The following is a 10,914-nucleotide window of genomic DNA, read 5'->3' as shown; positions in this document are numbered from 1 at the left end:
CAGTAATCTAGCTGTGATGTGATAAGGATGTCGAAGCAGAAAAGACAACTGATGGTGTGTCCAAAGAAGGACTTACGTTACCAAGGATTGAACTGTATCCCAATCAGTAGCTGATACTCCTTTTCCTACAAGAAATGTTTACCTTTTCCTGAAAAAGATAATCGCGTGTGTGTGTGTGTGTGTGGGGGGGGGGGGGGGGGGGGGTCTGTATGGCTGAACCTCGTTGCATTCTGGGAAATAACGCATCCACAAGCCCGTCGGAAACTGAGGAGCACATTAGTGCACTACAAAGTGCTCAAGGGTATAAAGACTCAAAATTCACTTTTATGCAGTTTTTTTAATTGTTTATTTAATGGCGGTAAAACAAATATTGTACATTGTATTTCTTCACAGATTTGATTTAACTATGACAATTATTTTGTTTTGATTATTAAAATACTATTTCCTCTACATAGATACTCCCATTATTAAAAATTGTTACATTTTTTTTTGTAAGTTACTTCTTTTCAGGCCTGAGACTCAGAATTCATAGACTTCTCTTATTCAATGGTAATCAGCTGGAGGAAATTTGTTGCAGCAAAACATCTTCCTCACTCAGTACAGGAATATGGCTTTTTGCCTGTGTGTAAACGTATGTGTCCAATAAGGTCTGAATTTCATACAAAACTTTTCCCACATTCAGCACATACATATGGTCTCTCACCTGTGTGCAATCTCTGATGTACAACATGCTTTGACTTATTTCTATAACACTTTTCATACTCAGGACATTAAAATATTTTTTCACCTAAGTGGGCTCTATTGTGTTCATTAAGCACCGATTTTGAGTATAAAACATTTCCCACTACTCAGTACAGGAAAAATGTATTATCCCCAGTGTGAGTTTTCTCATGTATGACAAGCCCACTTTTATGTGCAAAACATTTCCCATAATCAGCACAGAAATAAGGTCTCCCACCAGTGTGTAATCTCGGATGTACAAGGTGTACTGATTTCTATTAGCCCTGGGACACACTAGAAATCACAATTACTAGCACCTTCTGTAAGTGCTTTGCAGGGAATTGCAGCTGCATTTTCAGGTGATTAAGCTAATTCATATACTATGTATATGAGTACAAACGCTCACAAAATGCTGCATGTCCCGCAAATGCGATTTCCAAAATCGCCATTGCTCTAGTGGGCTCAACACAACAGCCTTGCATTAGCAAAGCTTTCTTTACAAGAGCCATCAATTCTCAAAACTCCGAAATTGCTCCAAAAAAGCACTCTAGTGTGTCCCAGACACAATTATATTTATCCTCCCACTCCTAAGAATGACTTTTTTAAGTATTCCAGGGTTTTCTTTTATATTTAACCAGTTATAAAGTAGATCAAAGGTTTTACTGTCTCTAATCAGTGGCAGCCTATTAAGTGTCCCAGAGTGAAAATACATGAACTATTGACCTTGTCCCATCTGTCCTCTGTCCTCTGAAGTTGTATTCTGCCAGGAAAACATCCATGCCTGTAATTAGCTTATCAGTGAGTTTTACTATATTGCCAACAAGGTACCGAAAAGACAGAAGGTGTCACTTCCATGCCTAGAAATTAACTCTTTCAGGCAACAAAATAAAACAAGTAAAACAGCCTGGTTATGAATATGTTTTGTACTTTACATACACGTTTATCTCATCATGTGACATGTTGCCTCGGCTAAACTTAAAGCACTCATTTAAATATAAAACCTTTTCACATTTAGAGCAGATAAAAAGCTTTTCACTAGTGTGAGATTGCTTGTGTGCTGAGAAGGTCACTTTTCTGTAGAAAAAAAAATACATTTCCATCACTCAGTAGAGTACAAATGGCTTCCCTTCAGCGTGAGTTTTCTCATGTGCGTTAAGCGCACTTTTCTGTGTGAAACATTTCCCACACTCAGCACAGGAAAATGGTTTCTCACCAGTGTGAGTTCTCTCATGTATGACAAGCTCCCTTTTACGTACAAAACATTTCCCACACTCAGCACAGTAAAATGGCTTCTCCCCAGTGTGAGTTCTCTCATGTACGACAAGCGCACTTTTACGTCCAAAACACTCCCCACACTCAGCACAGGAAAATGGCTTCTCCCCAGTGTGAGTTCTCTCATGTACGACAAGCGCACCTTTACGTCCAAAACACTCCCCACACTCAGCACAGGAAAATGGTTTCTCCCCAGTGTGAGTTCTCTCATGTATGACAAGATCATTTTTACGTACAAAACATTTCCCACACTCCGCACAGGAAAATGGTTTCTCCCCAGTGTGAGTTTTCTCATGTATGACAAGATCAGTTTTACGTACAAAACATTTCCCACACTCAGCACAGGAAAATGGCTTCTCCCCAGTGTGAGTTCTCTCATGTACGACAAGCGCACTTTTACGTACAAAACACTCCCCACACTCAGAACAGGAAAATGGCTTCTCCCCAGTGTGAGTTCTCTCATGTACGATAAGCGCACTTTTCTGTACAAAACATTTCCCACACTCAGCACAGGAAAATGGCTTCTCCCCAGCGTGAGCTCTCTCATGTACGACAAGCTCACTTTTACGTACAAAACATTTCCCACATTCAGCACATGAATATGGTTTCTCCCCAGTGTGAGTTCTCTCATGTGATATAAGCACATTTTTATATGCAAAACATTTCCCACACTCAGCACAGGAAAATGGCTTCTCCCCAGAGTGAGTTCTCTCATGTACGACAAGCGCACTTTTACGTACAAAACACTCCCCACACTCAGCACAGGAAAATGGTTTCTCTCCAGTGTGAGTTCTCTCATGTACGACAAGCGCACTTTTCTGTACAAAACATTTCCCACACTCAGCACAGGAAAATGGCTTCTCCCCAGTGTGAGCTCTTTCATGTATGGCAAGCTCACTTTTACGTAAAAAACATTTCCCACACTCAGCACATGAATATGGTTTCTCCCCAGTGTGAGTTTTCTCATGTGATATAAGCACATTTTTATATGCAAAACATTTACCACACTCAGCACAGGAAAATGGCTTCTCCCCAGAGTGAGTTCTCTTATGTATGACAAGCGCACCTTTCTGTACAAATCTTTTCCCACACTCAGCACAGGAAAATGGCTTCTCCCCAGTGTGAGTTCTCTCATGTGTGACAAGCTCACTTTTATGTGCAAAACATTTCCCACACTCAGCACATGAATATTGTTTTTCCCCAGTGTGAGTTCTTTCATGTATGACAAGCTCACTTTTATGTACAAAACATTTCCCACACTCAGCACATGAATATGGTTCCTCCCCAGTGTGAGTTCTCTCATGTATGACAAGCGCACCTTTCTGTACAAAACTTTTCCCACACTCAGCACATGAATATGGTTTCTCCCCAGTGTGAGTTCTCTCATGTATGATAAGCACACTTTTACGTACAAAACATTTCCCACACTCAGCACATGAATATGGTTTCTCCCCAGTGTGAGTTCTCTCATGTATGATAAGCACACTTTTACTTACAAAACATTTCCCACACTCAGCACATGAATATGGTTTCTCCCCAGTGTGAGTTCTCTCATGTGTTATAAGCACATTTTTATATGCAAAACGTTTCCCACACTCAGCACAGGTATATGGCTTCTCCCCAGTGTGAGTTCTCTCATGTATGACAAGATCACGTTTATGTACAAAACATTTCCCACACTCAGCACAGGAAAATGGCTTCTCCCCAGTGTGAGTTCTCTCATGTGAGATAAGCACTCTTTTACGTACAAAACATTTCCCACACTCAGCACAGGAAAATGGCTTCTCCCCAGTGTGAGTCATTTCATGAAAGATAAGCGCACCTTTCTGTACAAAACTTTTCCCACACTCAGCACAGGAAAATGGTTTTTCTCCAGTGTGAGTTCTTTCATGTGCGAGAAGCCCTGCTTTCTGTGTGAAATTTTTCCCACACTCAGCACATGTGAATAGATTCTCCCCTGTGTGAGTTCTATTATGTAAAATAAGCATACTTTTATATGCAAAACATTTCCCACACGCAGCACAGGAAAATAGCTTCTCCCCAGTGTGAATTCTCTCATGAGAGTGAAGAGTTGCTTTCCGTGTAAAAAATTTCCCACACTCAGTACAGGAAAATGCCTTCTCCCCAGTGTGAGTTTTCTTATGTGAGAGCAGCTTTGATTTCTCTGTAAAACATTTCCCACACTCAGTACAAGAATAGGGCTTCTCCCCAGTGTGAGTTCTCTCATGTGCGAGAAGCTGTCCTTTCTGTACAAAACCTTTCCCAAATCTCATCCTCTGAAGGGCTCTGGTATGAGGCTTGCTGGGGTTAGAGGAACTTAGGGAGTCCAGGGGAATGATTGGGATATCGGAGATCCCGGCTGGAGAATCTTGTGTGATGGCATCATTATCCAATGCACCGTCCGGGGATATAGAGAGATGAGTCTCTGGGGGGCTTCTGATGCCAGGACTCTGTGCTGCAAATACAGAAATAGAGAAGAAACATCAGTTCCTGTAATATGCTTCTGAGGAGAAGCCTAAACAAAGAGACTCACAAGGATCAACCCGTAAATGATGAGATTATCTATGTCAGCCCTGGGTAATAGGAATGAGATAATCACTGTCTGGGAAGAGGTGATACTTAGGAAAGTACATTGAGCAAAGGGGGAGGGGGGGGGAGTGGAGAGGAAAACAGGGCTGGAGATCCCAGGTTTGGGTAGGAGGGGCATGTGTGTGGGAAGGGGGGTGGGTCACAGGTAGGCATCATAGCTAAGGGTCTGTAAAGGAGGGGTAAATGTACTTGCTCTCTTTTTCTCTGTCCTTCACCACCACCCACACTGTACATCAACAACTGACCTGAGAGGAATATGGGGATATGGAGGCTGACGTATGTTTCTTTTTAAACAATGCACATTGCCTGGCTGTTCTGCTGATCCTCTGCCTCTAATACTTTTAGCCATAGACGCTGAACAAGCATATGCAGATCAGATGTTTCTGACTGAAGTCTGACTGGATTTTCTGCATAATTGTTTCAGGTATGTGATTCAGACACTACTGATGTCAGATAATTTAGCAGCAGTGCCAGGCAACTGGCATTACTTAAAAGAAAATAAATAAGGCAGCCTCCAAATCCCTCTCAGGTCAGTTGTCCTTTAAAGGGTACATGAACTGACATGAGACACAATGAGATAAATCTAGGCACATACACAGTGAGGGAAGGAAGTAATTGATCCCCTTCTGACTTTGTTCAAAAACCCTGTGCCTCCAAATCAGAGCTTGATGTAATAAGTGAAATAAGTATCTGATCCCCTATCAACCAGCAATGTCTTCATTGTTTTCAGGTAACCAGCAGAGCTTAGGAGCACCTTCCGGAATGGTGGACATACATTAGACGAAGGTCACCAGATCGACCATTAGATATATCTGGTGACCATCAAATCTAATCAGAGAGGGGTCTCTTACACTGGTCGATAGCCACCAGATCGACCAACAGAGAGATCCCTCTCTGATCGAATCTGATAAGAGAGGGATCTACTGGCTGCCCATACACTGCACACAGATGTTGAATTGATTTCAGCATGAAATTGATTCAAAACCCGTGGAGCTGCCGCTGCTTGCCTCGCCCCTCTGCCATCATGTAACCGACCCGAACACTCGGGCTCCTGAAGACTTCAGAAGCCTCCCCCACTGGGAGATTTGATTGGGAAAGCCAGAGCTGTAATGAGGGCATAGTGAGAGGGTCTATAGGACCCAGAGCTTTCCCCCTCCTTAGGAAAATATCTGTATTTTGTATTTTAATTTGGCTTCACATTTCCTTTAAACAGGGAATTTGCACAAAAAGTTGCTACAAAATCACTTTTGAAAAGCAATTTCGCAGCACTCCTATTTGTTGCAGTGGAGCGCAATCGCTCCAAAAATACTACATGTACCGCAATAGCAATTTGGCTATTAACTTGCAACAATGCAGAACTTTTGGGGAACTGTCAGCGATCTTAAAGCACACTTGCAAGTGCTTTAGTGGGCTCCAGGCCTCAAAGCACTTTTGGTAGGAAACAGCCCTCCATACTTAATTTAAGAAAAAGGTAAATTTAATATATTTATATAGAAGTCATACTGCATTGAATTAGAACAGAGCATTCCTAGATCATGTGTATGATGTCATGAGTACGTTCGGAAACATCGTGTATGAATGAGAGGTGCGAGTTACTTTATACTTACAACTTTTTGAGAAGAGGCACCTCTACATATACAGAACATAAAGATGCTATACACCTGAGACATTTATCAAGGAGTGCAAATTAACATTACTGTATTTCATTTCCGTTTGTGATTATTTTGTTTGGCATTACATTTTATTTATTTTTATCATTTTCCCACTTCCTCACTGAAAAGTTAATTACTGCAAATACCTGCGGTAGAAGGCAAAATGATTTTTCAGCTTACATCACAGTCACACTTATCAAAGAAGTGTGTCAATTATTCCATTTATTACAGTACATTTTCAAGCAGCCCATAATTCCATTAAATTATCATAAAAAAAAATTGCGTCAACTCAAAATGATTTGCATCTTACTGTCTATGAGCGTCAAACTTCCTTAGCCTTCCTGGCGGTACGATTATTTCCAAATGTATTCTCCAAAAGTGGTGCAATTGTTTCTCAAGCTTTTAGATCCTAAAAGTCATACTGCTAGATAGATCTGCAGCAGCCCTGCACATTCCAAACCTCTGATGGATCCAATTTGGGATTACTACTCTGAGCTGTGGATTTCCGGCCTGAGCCTGACTCGGGGTTTCCGCTAAGGAGGCTAATTAATGAAATACAGTACTGTATGCTAAATATGAATTTGCCTTTTTAAAACAGAAGGCGTTTGCAGCAATTCAATTTTAACTGAGCGAGAAAAAGATCTCCCATGATGCATCACTGCTGCTGAATGCGCCAATCACTCCTTTGTGCCCCTGAAAGCCACACACACACCTCTGCATTGTGCCTTTATGACATACTTATCTGACTATTTAACATTCATGTTGACAATGAAAGGCTTGGAAGGCCACTAAGGTTGTGCGTAGCTTCCTAGTCAGAGGTTGTTTGGTTTGTACCCAAAAGCAAAAAGCATTTATTTAAGTATTTATATAGTGCTGACATATTGCACAGCGGAGTACAAAGCATATTGTCTTTTATTATCAATCAAGCTGCTGATGGCTCGATTGATAATATCCGATGTGTCCGATCACTGCGGGTGGACAATAGAAAAACAACGAAGAGCTGACAAGAAGCACTTGCGGGGAACGATCCGCACGGACGAGCGGTGACGCGCCGGCTCAATTCCGGCGCATTATCTCACCGTGTATGCCCAGCATCAGTGGGGCTCAGAATCTAATCCCTAACACAGTCATATGTCTATATCATGCAGTGTATGTATTGTAGTCTAGGGCCAATTTAGGGGAAAGCCAAGTAACTTATCTGTATGTTTTTGGGATGTGGGAGGAAACCAGAGTGCCCAAAGGAAACCCCACACAGACACAGGGAGAACATACAAACTCCTTGCAGATGTTGACCTCGCTTGGAGTCAAACCGGGGACCCAGCGCTGCAAGGCAAGAGCACTAACCTTTACGCCACCGTGCTGCCCAGTATCTAAACATAGTTTTAAAACACACCTGAAGTGAGAAGGAACTCAGAGGATTCCTCACTAAAGTGTTACCTTTCACTATAGTCAAGGCTGAAGTGTGATTATGCAAATATTTTGGCTGCAACTCCTCACTTTCTGTTGCCTCTGAATACTGTATTCGTTATTTTCTCATGTATTTTCCACGTTGAGTGAGAGAGAATGGTGTACAATGCATCACTGCCAAAGCTCAGTCATTTAAAAGGTAATCTGAAGTGACTCCTATATGGAGGATTCCATATTTATTTCCTTTTAAAGGGAACCTAAACTGAGAGGGATATAGATTTTTACTTTTAAACAATACCAGTTGCCTGGCAGTCCTGCTGATCTCTTTAGCTGCAGTAGTGGACGAATCACACACCTGAAACAAGCATTCAGCTAATCCAGTCTGACTCCAGTCAGAGCACCTGATCTGCATGCTTGTTCAGGGGCTGTGGCTGAATGCGTTAGAGACACAGGATCAGCAGGAGAGTCAGGCAACTGGTATTATTTTAAAAGGAAAAAATCCATATCGTTTTTAGCTTATGTTCCCTTTAAACAATACAATTCCCAGGTAGTCGTGCTGTTCAAGAGTTATCTAGCATGTATACAAGCCTGATGAAACTCATGGGAAGGAGCCAATGTACACGTGTGGTTGGCTTTCTGAACCTAAGGGACTAGCGGCTGACAGAATGAAAGCAATGTAACTGGGAACATGCTGTCAGATGTCCTGTTTAGTGCAAGTTTTATCCCGGGTGGTAGAAGTGCAATTCTTTGTTTTTAACCTCCCTGGTGGTATGATATGACTTTTTGCTAGGACTTAGGGTCTTTTTAAAATGTTTCAGACTCTAAAATCATGCCGCCAGTGTCTCTGCAGCAACCTCAATGTTAGCTAATGTGTTACCTAGGAAGCAGTGCTCCAGGGCTGATCGGTCTCTGGAATTGCCAGTGTCCACGCCTCGGCCGTATTGCTCACACGGTCCTCAACAACTTCAAATATACAATGAGAGGCAGCACGCTACTGGCTGCATGGATACTGGCTACCGTAGCGTGCCGCCTCTCATTGTATATATGAAGTCTCTGCAGCAGCCCCTGCTCTCACTTACCTCCCTGGGCTCCAGTGCTGCAATTTTACCTCCGTCCTCCGGGTGGCACTGTAACTGTTGTCTGATCGAAGATGGAGATATCACCTGAGTGATTCAGAGCCTCAGAGGACAGGAAGGAGTGCGGCTACCGACATCCCGATCCCCGAGAGGTGAGTAAAAGCGCCCGCTGTGCTCTATCCTCTGCATAGAGCTCCCGGCGGCTAGCCCAGGCTACATTCAGGAATACCGCCAGGGAGGTTAAAGTTTTAGTAAGTAGTATTTCAAAGGAACCCAAGGTGAGAGACATGTGGAGGTTTGCCAGATTTATTTCCTTTTAAAGAATACCAGTTTCCCGACAGCCTGCTGATCTCTTTGGCTGCAGTAATGTCTGAATCACACACCTGAAACAAGCATGCAGTTAATGCTGACAGATTTTTGTCAGAAACATCTAATCTGCATGCTTAGTCAAGGTTCATTACTTAAAGTATTAGAGGCAGAGCCTTCACAGCCTCAACCATAGTGAAAGGGGTCCAGCAAGTTGGAAGGTTCTCAATGATCAATCTAGTTTCTATTGTGAGATGCATTAGGATGTTTCTCACTCATTCACCACCTCCCCTCTCTATAGAAAAGGGCTCGGGGGGCAGGGGGGTGTTCTGATTTCTCTGCTTGCATTTGGTTGTTTGGTTTTGATTGCATTTGCAATAAGTGTCATTGCTATCTGCAATCACTCTGCAGTTCAGAGCAGCTCAGGATGCTGTTTTGCAGGCTGTCATTCTTAAAGTGGACCTGAACTCTTGCACAGGACTGAAGAAATACATAGATAAATGCATCTTGTATGTATTTAGAGAGTTGAGCCTTTTTAATTCCCACTCATTTGTGTCTAATCTCAAGTTGTAATCTGATCTCTCCCCATGTCACATGACTGCCTATGGCAGGGGGGGGGGATAATAAGGCCATTTGAAAGCACAGTAGGTTAATCTGTCTGCTTCCATGAATTAGGAAGTAGAAACTGTGCAGATTTATTTTAGGATTTGTATCAGTTGTAACAAAGAAAGAAATACTGTTGCATATCTTTTTAGAGCAGAGAGGAGGATGTTTTGAGTTCAGGTCCACGTTAAATATGCTGGTGGTGCACTTTACTATACACCTTAAAGTGTACCAGAGATGAAGTATAGTGAAAGTTTTATACATACCTGGGGCTTCCTCCAGCCCCATTCACACGGATCCTTATAAATCAATAATAATAATAATAATAAATCCCTCCCACGCCACCGTCCTCAGCCTTCTCTATCGCTGGTACTGAGTTCCGTAACTTCAGCCAGACGCTGCCAGTCTGAGCATGTGCAGTGCGCTCCCTCCGGTGGAGAATAATACTACACAGGCACAGTACTATTTTCCACCAGAGACGGAGGGAGCGCACTGCACATGCGTAAAACTGGCCACGACTGGCCGAAGTTACGGAACTCAGTACCAGCGATAGAGAAGGATGAGGACGGTGGCATGGGAGGGATCCATGCGCATGATTGGGCTGGAGGAAGCCCAAGGTAGATATAAAACTTTCAATATGCTGCGTCTCTGGTTTCCTTTAAAGGATACCAGAGCTGAAAAATATAATGCAAATGGGGGAGCGGACATGTATTAGGTGCAGTCCTGGGCTGAGCCGCAGCAGAGGATTTCTTCAAAAGGAGGGGGATAGAGGAGAACGGGGTGGGGGGTGGGGGGGAGTAGCGGTGGGCACGAGGACTCATGACATCACACAGATGCATGTACATCAGGCAGACATCACTCAGACATCACACACACACATACATCACACAGACATACGCATCGGGCGGACATAACTCAGACATCACACACACACATACATCACACAGGCATACGCATCGGGCAGACATAACTTAGACATCACACACACACACACACACACACACACACACACACACACACACACACACACACACACACACACACACACACACACACACACACACGCCATACATATACATACTGGCAGCATTCATACAAACAGCACCTCTCATACAACAGCACTGCTTATCTGCTGTCATAGCTTCAGCTCCTCCACGTGCAGTCTCTCTCTCTCTCTCTCTCTCTCTCTCTCTCTCCTCCGGCAGCAGTGCTCATTTTGGGGGGAGGAGCGCTGGACATTCCTTTGAACACTAAACTGTATCAGTGTTATGTCAGCTCTGCAGTCGGGG

General features: G+C 43.1%; 1 protein-coding gene across 2 annotated transcripts in view; it reads right to left on the bottom strand.

Moving 5' to 3' along the window:
- Positions 1-362: 362 nt before the first annotated feature.
- Positions 363-10,914, bottom strand: part of LOC137534775 (zinc finger protein 585A-like) — a 39,284-nt gene continuing 28,732 nt past the window's right edge. For both annotated transcript variants that reach the window (XM_068256419.1, XM_068256420.1), the window contains exon 3: positions 363-4,447. In XM_068256419.1, the coding sequence (XP_068112520.1) occupies positions 1,824-4,447 (2,624 nt within the window). In that variant the 3' untranslated portion in view covers positions 363-1,823. The remainder of the gene's footprint in view (positions 4,448-10,914) is intronic.

The sequence above is a fragment of the Hyperolius riggenbachi genome, chromosome 10 (assembly GCF_040937935.1).
Source record: "Hyperolius riggenbachi isolate aHypRig1 chromosome 10, aHypRig1.pri, whole genome shotgun sequence".
NCBI classification, from domain to species: Eukaryota; Metazoa; Chordata; class Amphibia; order Anura; family Hyperoliidae; genus Hyperolius; species Hyperolius riggenbachi.
This window is presented reverse-complemented; position numbering and strand designations above follow the sequence as displayed.